This window comes from Excalfactoria chinensis, chromosome 5, assembly GCF_039878825.1.
Source record: "Excalfactoria chinensis isolate bCotChi1 chromosome 5, bCotChi1.hap2, whole genome shotgun sequence".
In the NCBI taxonomy this organism is placed as follows: Eukaryota; Metazoa; Chordata; class Aves; order Galliformes; family Phasianidae; genus Excalfactoria; species Excalfactoria chinensis.
Window position 1 is genome coordinate 44,282,381 of NC_092829.1, and position 19,113 is coordinate 44,301,493.

At 41.5% G+C, this 19,113-nt stretch overlaps 1 protein-coding gene across 1 annotated transcript in view; it reads left to right on the forward strand.

Moving 5' to 3' along the window:
* The window catches only part of ABTB2 (ankyrin repeat and BTB domain containing 2), a 129,908-nt gene that overhangs the window by 77,124 nt on the left and 33,671 nt on the right, over positions 1-19,113 (forward strand). The window contains exons 2-3 of the mRNA XM_072338589.1: positions 4,151-4,297; positions 6,863-7,073. Coding sequence (XP_072194690.1) covers positions 4,151-4,297; positions 6,863-7,073 — 358 coding nt within the window. The remainder of the gene's footprint in view (positions 1-4,150; positions 4,298-6,862; positions 7,074-19,113) is intronic.

Here is a 19,113-nt window from a genome sequence, read left to right on the forward strand (position 1 = left end):
ATAGTAAAAGTGTTTGAATTTCTTTGTATTTAGATATCAAAAGAGCAGAAGTCAGTGCCAGCTTCTTAATCACCAGAGAGCGTTGGGCTTAATGCAGGGCACTTTACCAAAAGATCCTTGCTTGAGGGTTGGACCGATTGCCCAACTCAAGCAACATTGTGTGCAACCCTGGTCATCTCATGAGTTGTCACGTTACAGCCAAAGTGCTCGGCAGAGCTGCTGCATCTCTTGAAGTAGAAAGATGTCCAAGGCTGTGAACAGACTTTTTCCCTGGACCTTGCTCAGACTTTGGAAACATTTTGAGTTGCTGTTAAAAAGCATCAGATTACAGACAACAATTTCAAAATCTGTGGGCAAGCAGAATAATTTCAGCTTAAAGAACTGTTTAACTGGAATTTCACCCAGTTATGAAGCCTTTTAAGATCATTGGCATGCCCATGAACAGGTTTCATATATTAACTGTGGGAGAATAAATATGTCTTTATTTCCAGCTGCTATTTCAAAGGCTATGGAAATAGCAGAAGCAAATTGTTAGCCAGCTGTGCCTTCATCACAGCACTGCAAACGTGCTTTCAATCGGGCTGTGGGGTGTTGCTGCACACCATCCTGAGAAGTGACTTCTTAACTCGTGCTCTTTAGGCTTATTCCAAGTCTAATTAATTTAAAATTAATACTTCCCACTTACTTTGCTTGGGCTTAGATTCTTATTTCAGATCTTGAGTAATTAAAAATTGTGACTGGAATACCAGGATAGAGCCAGAGAAATGTATAAAGCACAACATAGCCCACATCAGATAATATAAGAAGGGGGGTGTACATGCCTGAATGGCTCATTCCTGCACAGTAATTAGGTGCTGTTCCACACTGTTGTTGTGTGGGGGGGAAAAAATGTTCTTGAATATCAGGATGTAAATCAGCAGTTCTGCCATGATCTGAAACATAAAGAGTGTTTAGATAATAATGGATGTATTTCAATTATAGTTTTCCTTATTTAGTTAACCATGATTGAGATTAGTGTTGCTGCAAATGTAAAATATACAGAAATGTGAATGCCGGGTATAAATAGAGGCTGTCTCTACAGTCATGATATCTTTTATCTACAAATTGTTTGGTTTGAGTGGGAGGAGAGCTGATAACACCATTTGGGGTACAGGAAGGCATTGCAATGCAATCGTTAATGTTATCAAATAATTTTTAATACCAATTGGGGGTGGAGGGAGGGAAGTTGTGTTCCTAATTATAATACCAGTAGTCCAGGCTTGACTACAGATGATCTTGTGCCTGAATTTCTGATCTAAAGAATGACTGTGATGCTTTTCCAACTCTGCAGTTAGTGGGAATATATGGAAAGAGAAATAATGATCACCTCACTGCAAGCTCTTCACCAGAAAGCTCTTCAGTAATAATTGTGGATTAAATTTCTGCTTTGCTGCCTATTCAGTGTCTGCTCTCAGCCCGTCTCAAATGCAGCACTGAGATGTAATTTCCACTTCCCGGGTTTGCTCAGAACCTAACAAGACCTGCCAGACTGGGTGAGCCTCCGGGAAGCCTTCTGTAAGGAGGGCCTGATTCATCCTCTACCACGATCCTATGAAAATCCTGGGTGACATCACAGGGCCAGAGGCTTAGTAACTTCCTTACTTCTCCTTGGTACATTGAGGATATTCCTCAGCGGTAACGCAGCAGGTGAGAGCATAAATCTTGTCCGCAACTATCTTGTATGAGCAATTTCTCCAAAAGTAAATAAATCATCCCTGCTTCCTCTTGCCCACAGCACCTGGAGAACAAAGAACCAAATAACTGAGGGTGTAGTTTCACATTTGGGCCAATCTAAACCATTCTGCAAATCTTTCTTTTACATTCCTTTTTAGAAAAAGGAACCAACTGAAACTGGCTGGCAGGGGAAATAACACCCCATTTTTTTTGCTCAGAGTGGTTTAATAATGTAACTGCCAGTTTCTGTTTTCGCCTCTGTAGAATTATATGCCTCTATTTGAAACTTTTGACAAATCAGTCTATTTTTGTTCTCCCTCTGCCATAAATCCAATCCATATGTCTTAAAACATCCTCTCATGGCTCTAACGTGGAAAAGGAAGTGGCTTAGGCTCTGTATAGGCAGCTACAGTGTAGTTAGCAAGCTCTTGTACTTTGAATGCATCGCTTCTGCTAGCTCTTAAAGCCTTGAATTCCTAATTATTCAGGTTACAGAGGGCATTGGCAGAGTTTTCCCCATTAACTAACAGTGGTGCACAGTGAAGAAACACAACGGGATAAATCATTCCCTTATCCTCAGATTGTCCAGGAAGTTTTTGATGCAGACTTTGGCTTTAGCACCAAGCAGGATGCGAAGAGGATGTGAAAAGAGTAGGAGAGATCAATTCAGCATACATACCGTTTCAAAAGAAAACTTCAAGACAAAGAAACAAAGGTCTTGCCCAATGCGCTGCAGTTCAGCTGGCAAGAGCTTTGTTTGACAGGCTCAGCACCTACGTGACAGGAGGTCACTGCAATATGAGCAAAGTGTCTCCACATCTAAGACTCAGCTGGGGTCAGAAGGTGAGACGGGAAGGAAATGTAGATTGAAACTGAAATATATTGGTATGGTTGTTCATGGATCAAAATGGAAAACCCAAAAATACAGGATGCGGCAGGGTAAGAGTGCAGGCAGAAGTGGCTATAAAAGCCCCCTTGCCTAAAATCACAGAAAATTTAGGCTCAGGAGATATGCTACTGCTGCAGTTGTGGGTTGATTCATAATTAGCAGTATGGCTGCAACTGCACACACTGTGTTACGAGAACACTGGCTGAGCTGACTGCAAAAAGCTTTTGCTCTAGTGTGGATGCAGTGTTGTGCTGGGTGTCATTGGATCACACTGCAGGGTGCCTCCAGAGGAAGCGGGTTTCCTCTCCCATCCTGCCATGGTCACATATCCCTGCTCCCTTCCTCCCGTCAGATGTAGAGGTCACAGTCCCCCTTTCTCTCTGTACCACACAGAACAGTTCTGTGGCCACAGGGCAAAGCAATTCAGCTCACTAATTTGAAGAAAAGCCAATCAACTGATGGTTTTTTTTTTGTTTGTTTGTTTTTTTGGAGGAAAGCAGGGTAGGCAATATATTTTGGGGATCTGTGTGAGCGCTGATTTGCGATGTGGCTGCAGATTTGCCATGCTTGATCAAAGATATAGGGCAGAAAGAGTGACTGGGGGAAGGAAAATGTCAGCCCCTTTTAGAGATAACTTGCAAATTAGCATGAAACTGTCTCATAGTTTTGTTTTAAGTATCCCTGGTCATTGCTACTACACTTCCCAGCCTGCTCATCTAAATACTCTCTAATTTGTCAACAATTCAAATGAGTTGTAAGGGCAGACACGGTCCAGGTAGGATGAGGTCCCACTAACAACTACACAAAACTGCTTGTAAAGCCTTAGTTCCATTTAGTTGATGTGCATTAACTGTCATGTATGCAAGAAGATGAAATCCTTCAGAATGGAAGGAGTGTGTGTGCAGTGAAGGCATGTGTGCGATACAACTACCTTCCTAATCTCTCTCTCTAATATAGGGGTCATTCATAGAGAATATAGTCAACCTCAGAACTTGTGGGCGTAGTTTGGCAAAGCCAAAGGTTCACGCTTGTAGAAACCACAGTCTGCATATTTGAAACTGCACGCAGGTTCAAAGAGCTGGCATGGCCTATGGCTTTATTTTTGGAGTTACAAAGATTACAGCTACTGTTTACCCCAGATGGACTTGAGGTTATCTTCTATACCTTTTAAAATTAGGCCCTTATATCTAGCAATCTGCATGCAGCTGTTCAAAGGCAACTTGTATGTGCACAGCTGAGTTTTTGTATAAACAATATGAGGGACTTCACTAAAGCTTTTCATGTAGCATTATCTCAACTACAGTGTCTAGTTTTTACAAGCTGTAGAAATGTCCAGCCTTGCTGATCCCAGTTGCTCTGTATCATCCATTTCAATGATTTTTATAGCACTGCTGGATTTTGTTTGGTCTGTTCTAAAGAGCTCAAGTCCTTTGACTGAAGAAAATGAAAACATGTTTGAGCTCTGCATCACTGCTATTGGTACGGGGACTTGCTTTTCTACTCCCAGAAGTTCACTAGTAACAACTCTGTTTCTTGCTCTTTCCCTAGGTGTGCTGTCTCTGCCTGCTTACTTCAGCCCTTACAACGATGGCTCTGTGTGCAGCGATGGACGGGCTGATGCTTATGCCCAGCTGGAACTCCGAACTCTAGAGCAGTCTTTGTTGGCAACTTGTGTTGGAAGCATCTCTGAATTGAGTAAGTTTCAGTTGTAACTGAGTGTGTGTTCCTTTCCATGAAGCAGGAGAGCCGGTCCCTCTGCTGTTGTGGTCAGTGGGAGTGTTGCCACTGTTGACAGTGTGAGGAGTATTTGGCCAATGCTGTGTAAGGTTTAATTGCTTTGTGGTGCTGTTTATGAAAATCAGGTTATTTCATTAGGCTTCCTTGTATTTAACTCACCTTGGAGATGCATAAGACGTGTTTTTTCCAGCCTCTTGGTAGTTAGTACAGCTAGAACCAATAGAAGACAGATGCTTTTGCCTGGATACCTCTAGAGGCTGTCTTGTACTTTTGTGGAACATAGCAGCAACACCTCCTTTTGTGGCAAAAAGGGTTCTCTTTATTGTTTATGCAGTGGAAATGTCAAGAGTGTGGGTTATTCAAGGAAAAGCTTTTTGGTTAATTAAAAAACAAAAAGTGGAGGGAAAAAAACACCTGAGAGCACTTCAGTAACAAAAACTTCTTCAAAACTTTTCTTTAATGCTAACGAAATGAAGTGTTCCATTCCTACACTACTCACAAAGCCCTTTTAAAGTAAACAAAAATGATTAGTGTTTTCCTAGTCTACTTCTCTCTTGCAGCGTTTCTGCTGGCATCATTTTCTTAGTTTCTACCATGTGAATGCTAATGAATGTCAGGGGCCAGCAAGGAGTTTGTGGGTTTCACCATTTATTTTGCAACCTGCCTTAATTTTGAGGTTTTGAAATTCCTTTAACACACCTCTATTTATCCTGAAACACAAGAGAACATTTGTAGCATGGGTCTATGATTGAATACAGCTTCCTCTCTCTCTTCCCCCAGCCCTGCTTTGGCCAACTTGGTCACTACACCTACTGAATGGATCTCCTGATACAGTTGCCTGCTGATTTTTTTTAAATTTAATTTTGCTGAACATTGCCAAAAAAATAAAGAGAGTGAGTGTGCAAAGGAGAAGGAACGTTATTCTGTACTGAAAATTTGAATTCCAAATGCATTTCTTCTGTAATGTTTCTGTGTTGGTACCAGTGCCAGAGCATTCATGATTTTCTTGTAAAATTAGAGTGCAAATAGTCTGGAGCTACTGACATGCAAAGGCAGAGCCGTTAGAAGGTTTTGGCATTCTGAAATGGGTCCTTAAGCTTGAATGTACTTTGCAATGAACAAGTGACATAACTGAATGTGGAGGTTTTTTAGTATTGCATTGATCTCAACCACTAGTAATGTTGTATAGACATACAGAACCGCTGTGGGGGTCTCCCCCTCACCTGTGCAACACTAGAACTCCATGGTTTCAGCTGGAGGTTGGTTGGCAAATTCAGTGTCTTGCTGTGATATAAAAGAACAAATGACTTCCTAATAATTTCAGAGAGAGGTGAGAATAACTCATATTTCACATGGGTAAGTTCAAGGCATTTTCTCAGGATCCAGCTTTGAGATGGGGTAACTATTTCAATTCCATCCTTTCCCAGTATTGTAACTGTAGGGCACAATGGAGTAACATTTCCTGTGAGAGTGTAAAGCAACAGAGGATTCTCTCGAGGAAAAAAATAGACTCTAGCTATGTATAGTAATCGTTCAGACCAGTGGTATGGTAGTCACACTACTCAAAGATGTAGTGTCAGAAGCCTTTGTTGCAAAGCTCATGTTGTTTGTAATGTACCACAATAAAAGGCGAATAAACAGGGTGTGCCCAGAGCAAGTATATTACACAAATGTCAGCTTTATGTGACTAAAGAGTTTCTGCATAGCTGCTATCTTGGGGTTACTGCTCAGTGAACTTTTTGTAAGTCTGTAGCCTTGAATTCTTTTCTTAGTAGAAACTGTGTAATGCAGGTTGTCTTCAAGGCCTCTCAAGTCCACCAGTACTCTGAAACAGAGGCATGTTGACTCAAATTCAAAGCCTGAGAGGACTCAGCAGCTCAGAAAGCTTCTGGATTGCAATTCTTACAAGACTTGGGGGCAAATTCATGGTACAGCTTGTGACAGTCAACATGATAAAGTTCAGCTTCTTAATAGGGGCAACATGTCTTATTGTTCTGGAGAAAGCTGAACTTCAGAGCCCAGCTGAAAGAAATGGGAATAATCTTTTAACATAGAATAGTGATTGTGGAGATTAGAAAAAAAGGGATTCCTATTGGTACCACTGGCTTTGCCATGTGTAAGCTATGCTCCCAACTCAGACAACAATGATTTTACTAAAATATAAATAGTTTTTGTAGGCAGGCAAGAAACATTTTTTACATGGTAGGGAAAGGGAGAAAAGCATTAAAACAGGATGGAGAAATCACTGGAAGGCTATTATTCTGAGTGCATGGTGTCTGAGAGGAGTTTCATTTTCTATTTTCTAATTCATCAAGTTTTGTTTGAAAGAAAGCTAGATTCCTCTTAGAACAAACTGCAAGAAGCAGCATCTTGGGGGCAGTTTTTAGCTTAGTGAAATAAAAAGAGTATCTGTACACAAAGAGCATTTCTGTAAGCAGTGAGAGATTTTACTTAGCTGAAGGAGTACTAAAAGAGGACTGTGGATGAATAACAGAGACTTTTGCATTCTTTCTCTTTTTGCAGGTGACTTGGTATCACGGGCAATGCACCACATGCAGTGCTTGAACACCATTCGCCCAGGCATGAGCCCCATTCGGCAAACTCGGCAGCAACAACCCATCTCCTGGTCCCCTGATGCTCTTCACACCCTCTATTACTTCCTACGTTGTCCTCAGATGGAGTCTATGGAGAATCCCAACCTCGATCCTCCAAGAATGACCCTGAACAATGAACGGTAAGTAAGCTGGTGAACTGTTAGTAGACGGGGAGTTGCACTAGGAAGGTTTCCTTTTGTTGAGGAACTGTGTGTGCCTGAGCAGCCCTGGCAGTTTTGCAGGATGCTACCTATCAGGCATCAGTTATTCCTGCAGTCAGGCCAGATTATGCTGTCAGCCTTGCCAAGTTTACTAAGCCTTGGAATTGGAACTGGAAAGTGAGCTGTTTTTTCATGCAATCTTTCCGAGCGAGGCATATCCTGAATGCTGCCAACAAGGCTCGTCTGGAGACACTGCCAAAAGCACATGTGGTTGCCTAAAGCAGTAAAGACCTTACCAAAGAAAATTTTACCTTCTGAATAGCACCAATTAACAATTGTCATCATTCTCAGGAAAAGCAATGTCATTTGCTGTGTGGAATTTCAAAAGGATTTATGGCCAACCTTACTTAAAGATTTACTTCAGTCGGTGCTGTGTGTCCGGTAGAGAAAGAAATTTATATAGGAAGCTAGTAACTAAATGGAAATGCAGTGGGTTGCCATGCCTTCTGCCAGCATCATACCTGACTCTGAAAGTAGGCTCATTATTAGAGTAGGTCAGAATATTTTCCAGTGGGACGTTTTTTTCTGTTAGAAACCTCCCCAGTTTCCTTCCTGCATGGCTCCTTGGCAGACTGCCTGACAGGCAAGTGGCAGCACAGAGCCTAGGAGCCCTCAGAGCCCTCACCACAAGTTCCTTGACAGGTCAGGCAGATTGTGCTCTTGTGCTCCTCAGTTCAAAGGTAGACAAATAACTGGTTAACTTGCAGTTGTTTCCTGCAGAGAGACCTAGGTCTTTCAGGGCATAAGTTTCCCCAGTTTGAAATGCATACCAAGCTATGTATTTATTTCAGAAATGTTACCTAAATTGCAATTTTTTGTTTCCAATGAACAATAGCCACTACTTAAACTAAGTTACTTTTTGGTTTTCCTTTAGCCTGCTGGACATCAAGCAGGTGGCTGTTTCCTGGTCCATCTCAAAAGCAGCCTGCGGTTGTGAAGTTTTGTAGGATAGTTGAAGCCTGGGGTAGAAACCACATTCGCAGACTAAGAAAGCAGGGTGTCCGTTGGATGGATGAGCAAATAGAGGAGAACATCTCTGCAGATTTATGAAGTGCCTGGTTTCTTTGCACCTTATGCTTTACCAACAGCCTCTGCTTCTAAAGTTGATTTGAAATCATGGTAACGTGTGTCATTCTTAAAATTTATTCTAAAAACCTAAAAAAAAATTAAACCAACTTTTTCTTCTTGCTCTATTCTATATGTACATGGGGATTATAATACTTTTTCCTCTGCTCCTTGCTGGGTGGCCTGTGGGTGTTGTTTGTTTCTTTGTTAATTATTATTTTTAATTTTTATTGAGCCAATTTGTTTTTGCTGTCAATCTTCACTGTCTTCAGTCAGTATGTTTCTGATGCTGCAGGTCAGTCCTGTCTCCTACTTTGGACTGTACCAAGCCTGCCTCATTTATCTGCATTCCTCACCAGCAGAGCTGTGGTTGATGGCTTAAGCTGTGGTCCTGATTGCTTAGGAGTGAGATGGTTTCCCGAGAATAGCAGTAGACTGAACTGTCTTCTTTTAAGGCTCTTTACAGACTGGGGTGCAGAAAAACCTGTTGGACAGAAGGTAGCTTCTATAACTGCAGTCTCAGTAAGTTACTTTAGTAAAGGAAAACTTGAGATAAGAAGAAAAGTACAAAGCTGTCATCTCTAGGTTGACTATTCTGACAAAGTATTTTACATGTTACTGGTCTGTGTAGCTACCTCCAGTTTACTTGCTTTTATTTTCCTTTGGTTGCTGAACTATCTTTGTGTACTTTCTCGCTGTTTGTAGTGGACTGACTTCTTTGAGGTCTCATCTGGGAGCTCAGCTGTTTTGCAGAGTAAAAAAGACTTCTGTTTCTGTCTGATCATTCCCCAAAAGAGAATGCAGTCTCAAAAAGATGTGGGCATAACTGCACATGAGAGAGGGAACTGATTACCTGTGTGAAAACCAAGGAGAATTAGGTAAATTTAAATAGAATAGATACAGGAAGATGTATGGCTGCACAATGAAGAGCCTCTTGGCAGCTCTTTTTTTTGGGGGTTCACTGATCAAATGCTCTCTCTAGTGCTAAATGATTTTGCGTTTCATGTTTGCACACTGCAAAACATGAGCTTTCATGGGGCTACATTCTGTTAAGTTTTACGACTAGTTTTCACAGTTGAACAGCTGAATCTGTCAAGCACCTTGTAGCAGAGATGTAGATTAAGCTTTCTATTACGCGCTGTGTTCTTTTCAATACTCTTGTTATAATGATATTACTGCAGCTACTTGTTTTGTACCCTGGTAATAGACCAGTTCAATCAGAAGGGCGGTCGTTTCTCCAACGGCTCCCAGCCATTTCTCTTTGCATAGTTTACTGGAGTTTTTCTGGAATTCAAGCTACAACTCTATTCTATTTAAAAATCTGTACTAGATCCTATAACAGCTGCTGTCAGGGAAATTTCTGCCATTTTTTTCTGACCAGTACTGAGCTGTAAAGGAAATTAAAGGGGATATATTGAAATGGAGGAAAAATGGCATTAGGGAAGAAAAAAAACACCAGAATCTGAGGCCCACTGAGTTAAACAGTTGGCTATGAGAAGTTTGTTAAACCTGAAAATGAAATTTATACTGCCCAGTATGTCAGAAAAGAACTTCCAGCCTTAACTTTCATGTGCTTCGGGGCATATTTGTATGTGACTTAATATATTGATCTCTGTGAATATAGCCAGTGGTAAAAATATTGCTGGTTCACTTTGTACAGGAGATAGTTTACTCATCCCTAGCTTAAGAGGAAAAATAGTTGAGGCTGCATACATGATACCTGACTTATGGCTTAATAGATGAGAGCACTGATTCACCTAATGTGGGTTGGCAAAGCTGTGCAGTTCTTTTATTCTTTTTTGAGCTACATCAGCTGCAAACTCTGCAAATTCTTTTGTGCGTTTGTGCCCCCTCTCTGGAATATTCTTGTGACGTACGTTGCAATCCTAGTTTGTTTTCTACTGAAAAAAACCTCTGTCACAAACAAGGGCCAGTAATGCTGACCTGATCTGTATTTGCTTGTGCTTCAGTTTGCAGCCTGCTTTGTAAGTCTCATTGTTGAACACGAATCTGAAGTTTAGCAAAGACAGGGACAGCTAAAATACTGAGGACAATAAATCACAGAGCCCTGCAAGAATGGGGTAGATGTAGTTGTCTATCTACAGCTCGGCAGATAGAGGATCTTTCTTGTTTGGCCTCCAGTATGTGAATGATTTGGGAGACCAGTAGACTGAAGCTGTGGGGAGTTTGTTGATTCTGACACTATGTCTGGTTCTTCACCTCCAGGTGAAGGCACTGAAATGGAAAGAGAAGAACAGGCAAATTTAGACAGAAAGCACCTAGATATACTTAGCAAAAGTTTGGAAGTATTTCCCTGGTTAATATAGCTGCTCATTCTATGGCCACACAGAACCCCAAACTGACTGAATTTGCTGCATGGGCAGTAAACTATCTGCTGTTTGGTGTCAAATAAAAGCTACCTGAGGAAGAATTTTGCAAGTAGCGTGCAACTTGTGCAATATGTTACCAAACGAATTAGACACTAAGGTTGAGACCAAGATGCTTTATTCACTAACCCAACTGCCTGAAGGCTAAGATCTTGTCTGTGCCAATAGAGGGTACATCTGTCTTTGCTGCTTTAAAAAGTCTCTCTGATGGGTGGTGCCTTATTTATTTATTTATTTATTTATTTATTTATTTTTAGTTTCTCGGGGATCTTGGTGTATATTGTATCAGAGATCAGACAGTGTGCTTCTGGGCCATGGAGAGCTAGCAGCCTTGTGGCACTCCCTCTCTCCTTGCTCTGTTTCTACTCTGCTTTTTCCCTACTGCTTATGTCAAGCTAGCTGAGCTTGGGAATGCTCTGCAGTGTGAGATCATGTCCCAGAGCAGTAGAGCATGTTTGCTGGCATTCTTTATGGGATACTATGATTTGAGAAGGGCCATCCAAAGGTAAACTAAGTTTTTTCTTCTCTCTTCATTTTTTCCCTGTGTGGAATATAAAGCTTTTGTCTTACTTTTAACAGTGTGTGCAGACAAGATTACTCTCTGATTGATACTTATCTCGTGGAATATTTGCTCCCCATGGAGCACAAATTGAGGTCAGCATTCTAGTTTCATTTTACAGCTGGATGGACTAACCTACCTAGGATTAATTGACAGCTAGGGCAATGGAGCAGACTTAAAGCTAGAAATAGAAGCCATTGACTGCCTTCATCCTATCTCTGTTTAGATTCAAGATCTCAAAAGTACAGATTACTGCGTGTGTACAGCATGTATAGTAGGAATGTCAGTGTAACCCAAAACCTAAGAAAAGGTTTAAAAAAGAAAAAGTTGGATCCTGCATTCCATTGTGTAGCTGATTATCTGCATCTTATAAATCACTTTTCTATAGCCAATATTGTTGGTCTGTAGAAGGTTCTGAAGGTAATGCTAGACTTGTCTATCAGTATTCATGCATCCAGTCACATCAGTTGGAGCAGATCCAGAGGAGAGCCATGAAGATGATCAGAGGGTTGGAGCACCTCTACTATGAGGACAGGCTGAGAGAGCTGAGGCTTTTCAGACTGGAGAAGAGGAGGGTCCAGGGGGACCTTATAGCAGCCTTCCAGTACTTGAAAGGGGCCTACAGGAAAGCTGGGGAGGGACTTTTTATAAGGGCAGACTGGGGAAAAGTGGCTTTAAACTTTTTTCTTTACTGTGAGGGTGTTGAGACACTGGCACAGGTTGCCCAGTGAGGCTGTGAATCCCCCCTCCCTGTAAGCATTCAAGGCAGGCTGGATGGGGCTGTGACTAACCTGGTCTAGAGAGAGATGTCCCTGCCTATAGCAGGGCGGTTGGAACTAGGTGATCTTAAAAGTCCCTTCCAACCCAAACCACACCATGATTCTATGATCAGAGCTTTCTGAGCTCTCTGAATAGCTGGCATGCCAAGTTTTACATGTCTGAGTTTACTGGTGTGTTATTTTAATCCAAAAGTCAGTGAACTAAAAACAATATACATCAGCAGAAGCACACAAACAGTACCCATCAGACTGGTAGTGAAAATCCAGCAAAATTCCAGAGCCAGTGTAGAATTGATCAGCCACCAACAGTAAAATTCAAGGCTTGCCAATTTGATGGAGTTCCAGATGGAAAAGTTGTGGACTTTTCAGGAAGACAGTTGTAGTCATGGGCAGCATGTATACCATATCTTTTAGGAAGGGTCAAGCAGGAGCAGTGGGCTAGAGTCTAATCTCCTGTGTTGTGTTAGCTGGGTAGAAAGAAGGAGCTGAGCTATCTATTTGTGTTCTGTGGAGAATTTCCAGAAATGCCTGCTCTAAAACATTATTTATTGGGAAGGGATCTGATGCTGCCAGGAGAATGACTGTAGTTCTTTCATGCTATTTTTGAGTACTGTTTGCTCAAAGGCTATATTCTTCCAGTATTTGACCTATTGATTTAAATGAAAACATTCGATATTTGTCTTGTGGCATACAGTCCGAATTTACTCTGGCCAGCATGGAAACCAGAGATGGGTCTACATTAAGAGTTCTTGATAGAACATCAAAATCCTGTCCAAGCATCCCTGAAATTGATGGTGTTCAAATTTGTATCTCAGCCTGCTCTGCTTTCAGATTCAAGCACTCATACTCAAACCAAATAGAGTGGAGCGGTGGCCTTATGATCCTGTTTTATTCTTCTCACTTTGTAAAATTCAGTCTGTCTTCACATACATCAGAGACATGCCACTGACTTGTATGTGGCCATTTCTAAGTCCTTAGTGACTACCTGATGAAGATGGCCTCCTCATATCATTTTTTATTTTTTATTTTTTTTTACAAAATTCTTAATTTGGAAAAGCGTTGCTTTGATCTTGGTATGTTTCTTTCTTGATGATCTTTAGGTTCATCGTTAGGAATAATTGGAGCCCTTAGCTCTTTCCTTCACAATTAGGTGCTTCCTTCCCCTCTGCTCATAAAAGGCCTGGAACATTAGATATTAATTCTGTGGTGGTTTGAGACAGGAGTGATTTGATCACATGGATTGATTTTTATAGCGGCTATCAATTCACATTAAAGAGCATACTAACAACTCAATTGCATGGGCATCCAATAGCAGAAAAAGAAGGAAAATCAGGAATAACCTGCAGAGCATGCTGCTGAGAACTGTGATTGCTTGAAATGCATCATCGACATCACTGGGAAGTATCACTGCTTTCAGAGCTAGTTAGGAACAAATCTTTTCTCCAGATGGATGTTTCCAGACTCTTGAGTGGTCTGTCATGAGGCTTTTTTCCCCTCTACTCTTTTAAAGTGCAGGTTTATGGAATTTTATTAAGTGGAATGGCTACATCATTGTCTGTCTTTTAGATTTATCTGTGGCCTAGCCTTTCCTAATTCAAATTTTATATATTTATGTCTGAATTCTTTTCTTTTACAGCCATATCCTATTGTTGCCACGATTAATCAGGAAGAGAACTTGATATACATAGTTCAGTGAGATGTGTTTTTTAAAAAGCCTGCAGTGAAATAAATTCTGGGATCTCTTGTCTGAGAGATCTTAGTATCTTCCTGCTCTTTCTGCAGCTGCATCACTAAACACATGAAAGACTTACTGCAGTTCTTCTGTAAAACCAGCTTTCTGATAAATGATCCTTCATTTACTTTTCAAGTCCAGTATCCTCCATTAAGAGTGGGGGCAGCAGCCTGCATTGCACTGTGCTCCTTTGGGTCCTCATCTCAGTGTCCGTCATGGCTACAAACAGTTAGCCGTGCAGAACTGTGTGGGTCTGCCTTGTCAGCAGTACTGTCTGGGGTTTTCTTTGTCACTGTGATTGTTCAGAAACACAGAGGTCACCATTTTTTTTTCCCCCAGCCCAAAAAGTTGATAGATTTTATTTCATTTTTCCTCTTTAAAGCAAAAAACAAACAAACAAACAAAACCCAACTTGCTATTGATGGGGGGTTTAATTTTGTAGGTTTAGTAAAAGAATAAGAGTTTATAAATGAGTAATGGTGAAGGAAACTGATGTTATACAGGAAAGATGCTGCTAGTATCTATTTTCTGCCTGTATGAGACATAGACCAGCTAATGTTGGATTCAGTTGTGATTGTAGGATATTCATTCACAAGGAAGATAGAGTGAATGGCTGTATTTCAGAGGCTAATAACCTACAGTTGGCATGCATCTATTGACTAAACTTAATTGTACATCAGTAGTGCTGTTTCTGGCCCACACTAAATCGCTACACAATGTATTTTGACATTTCCCACAGTTCTGAGAATTGAAAATGTGTATATTTTATCAGGAGGAGTCAAGTCATTTTATTGTGCTTTTGGTGAGTAATTTTCACCTTCCTGTTTTGTATGGTTATATCTCAGCACATTATACAGTAGTAACATCTAGCCAGAAAAAAAAACAACCCAACCCAACACAAAACACTCAAACTACTGACTTCTTGTTGGAGTGTTGGATCTCGTGCAGATGGGACATCTGCATATAAGCTCCTGACATCCTATCTGAAAGACTGAAGAGAAATTCAGGATGAAATCCTGGATCAGCGTGGGGGTTTTTTCTTGTTTGTTTGTTTTTTTCCTTGTCATGGTTTTGTAATGTTGCTGTCAGTATTCCACATCATAACATCATGTGCGGTATAGACCATTAAAAACCTGAATACTCAGCTCTCAGAAGAAAACTACATATCCCAGAGGACTTTGTGGTCAAAGATAAGTCACAGGAGGAGGACATATATAATCTCACTCCCAGGCTGGAGTTCTCTCTCTCTCGGACTCTCAGAGAGGGAGAAGCATTCCAGCCATGTCACCTAGAGTTCACAGTAGGCCTCTTGGTTTTCGGGGACTCTCTCTCTCTCTGTTTTGTTCGATTTATTAGCCTCAATCATATTGTATTATATTGTGTTATCTTGTATTCCGATATCATATTTAGTAAAATAAGTTTTCCTCCTTAGATTGTCGCTGCTGTTCTCTTTTCCCATTCCCCTTTTCCTTTCCTTTTTGGGCCGGGGGCCCTATGGAGCAGCTGCCCCCTGTCACAGGCACAGGTAAATCTAGGTAACCTGTGACATTTCTTTTTTTTTTGTAGTTCATTTCTTCATGTTCAAAGATTATAAAATCGAAAAGTGAGGAGTGACCTTGCCAGTAGTGAGGGGAATTAATTGCAAACCCTGAGGATCAAATTAATCCAAGTGTAACTGCTGAAGTTGGCAATGCAGTCTACTGGATTCTTTTTCTGTCTTTTATATTGTATGTATAAACAAACACTGCTCAGTTCTATTTTTTAACTTTGCACCTGGAACAGACTAGCCTTTCTCCCATATTGCTGGCTGTAAGCAATTTGTAACATTAACTAGAGCGTTTCTAAAGTAGCCTGTATCTTCTGATCTTCTGAATTGAAATAGGGGTGTGGTATAAACATAGGTTATTTAAATTCTCAGCAGAATTGCAAGAAGAACATCACTGTAATACCAAATCAAGCAGCACAGAATAGGCTTCATAGAGAGTAAGGGGACTGCCTTCCCATGCCAGCCTTGGCACGCAGGGAAAGTGTTACAGGTGAACAGTAACTTCCACAGTGAAACAAATATTTGGTTCTAATAACTGTATCTGAAGCAACACACCAAAAAGTCAGCCTATTGAAACCTTACTAGTGAACATGTATTGGATTCTGTGAACAGTAGTTAAGGATTAGTATATGAAGTCTCAGATGTGAATGTGCAGAGGCACAGATGACCTAGAAGATTAGAAGGTGTGAATATGTGACTTGATATTTAAACACCTTTAAGCAGATTATCTGACTTGCCTGGTCCTCTGACTTGGAAGGGCTGCTGTGTCTCTGAGGCCTGAGTGTGTGGACAGTCTGGGCCAGAGGAATGGATGTGTAGGTACTGCAGCAACAGCTGGTGCTGGTTTCATGCCAGCCAAGCGTTCATATTTCTTATCATAGATAATCCACCTCATCTCTGAGCTTGTTTGCTGCAATTCTCAAATCTCTTCCTTTGATCCCAAGAGGATTCAGTTCATCTGACACAACAGGGATTGCAGGAGGTAAATAAGGAGCACTCCAGTAGGGATTACTGACAGACTCCGTGAGAGTCACGTGAACTGCATTTGCTGATCATATCTCAAAATTGTTGGTAAATTATCAAGGTGCCTACTTTATATTAAAATGTAAATAAAAATATCTGATTTGTGCAGCTGCAAGTGATATTAAAATATTATATTAGTATATGAACTGAATGAATGTTAGAGCTGTGAATACCCAGGGTTGGACTGGCCAGTTTCCAGTGGTCCCTTTCAGATTAGATGGTTTCCCTCTGTTGGAGCACAGCGAAGTTTTAACAGAACACCTGTGCTTAGTGAGTGCTATGGAACTATCGGTGATGACAGATTGGTAAGGAAACAGTGGTTTCTTGCATAAAGATCTAGCATCCCTGGGAGCTCTTCTTGGAGTTATTTCACCAATATAACTTATGCTGAAATGCAAACCTTGTCTATCAATTTGCTGATCTGAAATGATGAGCCAGTTGGATAGAGCAGTAGAGGAAAATATACGCTGCATATCCACAAGATACTGGGCAAACAAAGGGAAAGTAAAGTGGAGGGATCTTAATGTCATTCCATTTTGCTGTGAGACCATAGTGCTTGGCTTGGTGGAATACCAGTGAGAGTTATACTGTGTTTTCTTAGGTGATTTTCAGTGAGAAGACTCTGATTAGCCTCATTTCAGACCCTGGGTAGGAGGAAATAATCATGGAAACTATTTCAAAACATGTTGATGCCAAAAGAGTGGGTGGGAGTAGTTGTGGATTGCAAAGGGGAAACTTTTGTGATAACTTGGTGAATGAGAGGAGAACAGTGGGCACTGTGTGTCTTTTACTTAGCAAGGCTGTCAACACTGTCTCCCACAACACTCTTATAGACAAACTTGATGAGGTATCAGCTAGATGAGTGGGAAGGGAGCTGCTGGGCTCAAACATTTGTGATGAGCATCACAAAGTCCAGCTCACTATTGATATATCCCAGGGGTCAATGGTGGGATCAATACTGCTTAACAACTTAATTAATGACCTGGATAATGAGACAGAGTGCATCCCTAGCAGGTTAGTAGGTGATATGAAACTGGGAGAATCTTTGATACATCTGGTGATACATGTGGTGACTGTGCTGTTGTTCAGAGGGACCTCAGTAGGCTGAAGAACTGGTCAAACAGGAATCTCAGTTAGGATAAGCAAAAGGAAATGCTCAGTCTTGTGTCTGGGAAGGAATAACCCCAGGCACCAGTACATGCTGGAGACTGATAAGCTGGAGTAGGTTTGCAGAAAAGGAGCTCGAGGTTCTATCACACAGCATATCAAACATAAGCCAGCAATGTGCTCTTGCTGCAAAGGTGGCTGATATTATCCTGGGCTAAATTAGAGGATTTACAGCAGGTGGAGAGAGAGATCCTTCCACTCTGCTCTGCAGGTACAGTTCTGGGCTCCCCTGTAAAGAAGAGAGGTGGATATACTGGAGAGAATCCAGCAAAGAGCCACAGAGATGATGAATGGAATGCAGTTTCTGTCATTTAAGGTGTGACTGAGAGAGCTGGGGTTTCTTTGTCTGGCTAAGAGAAGGCTCAGGGAGATCTTATCAGGCTCTATAAATATTTTCAGCAGGGAGGGAAATGAAGATGAAGCCAGACCCTTCTAATTGGTGTGCAGTGAAAGAACAAAGACACAAAGTAGAATACAGAAAATTCTACTTTAGTGTGATAAAGCTGTACCTAGCATGATACAATCATAGAATTACTCAGGTTGGAAAAGACCTCAAAGATCATCAAGTCCAGCTGCAGCCTAACTGTAGTACCCTAACTCTAACAGCCCTCTGCTAAATCATATCTCTGAGCACTACATCCAAATGGCTTTTAAACACATCCAGGGATGGTGACTCAACCACCTGCCTGGGGAGCCTATTCCAGTGCTTAACTACCCTTTCTGTAAAGAAGCATTTCCTAACGTTCAACCTAAACTTACCTTGGCACAACTTGAGGCCATTTCCCCTCATCCTGTCACCTGCCACCAGTGAGAAGAGACCTGTCCCACTCCCACTGTAAGCGCCTTTCAGATACTGGAAAAGAGCAATAAGGTCTCCCCTCAGCCTCCTTTTCCCCAGACTAAACAGCCCCAGCTCCCTCAGCCTCTCCTCATAGGGCTGATTTTCCAAGTCCTTCACAAGCCTCACTGCCTTTCTTTGGACCTGCTTTAGTACCTCCATGTCCTTTTTGTACTGAGGTGCCCAAAATTGAACACAGTACTTGAGGTGAGGCCTCACCAATGCTGAGTACAGGGGCAGGATGACTTCCCTAGTCCTGCTCACCACATCATTCCTGATACAAGTCAGGATGGCATTGGCCTTCTTGGCCACCTGGGCACACTGCTGGCCCAGCGCCGAGCCCTGGGGGGCTCTGATAAGAACACTGTAGCAAGTTGTTACTGTTGGTTGTATAATCTCTGTCCTTGGAAGTAACCAGAAGTCCACTGGACATGGTCCTGAGCAACCTGCTCTAGCTGACCCCAGTTTGAACAAAACCATCTCCAGGGGTGCCATGCAGCCTCAGCTGTTCTGTGGTTCTAATGGCAGTTTTTGTGCCTTAAAGTTGCTTGGTGTCTGTCACCTGGTAATTTCCCAGACATTGATAAGTGTCAAGAAATACTTTTGGAGATCTGTTCTCTTAGCAGGTAATAACTATTCCTTACCACCTACCTGGAGAAGCAGTACCACCTTTTGACAGTCTTTGCCCTGGTGGTTACAAAAGTTTCTTCTGAAAAACACTGTTACAGTAGATCATCATAGTATCATAGTGTCCTGCGAGTTGGAAGTGCAAGATGTCAGTGCTTGCATTGTGTCTTTGACCCAAGCCATTTCTGGCACATCCCTTACTTGTAAAAATGTTTGAGAACTACACAGCCAATTGT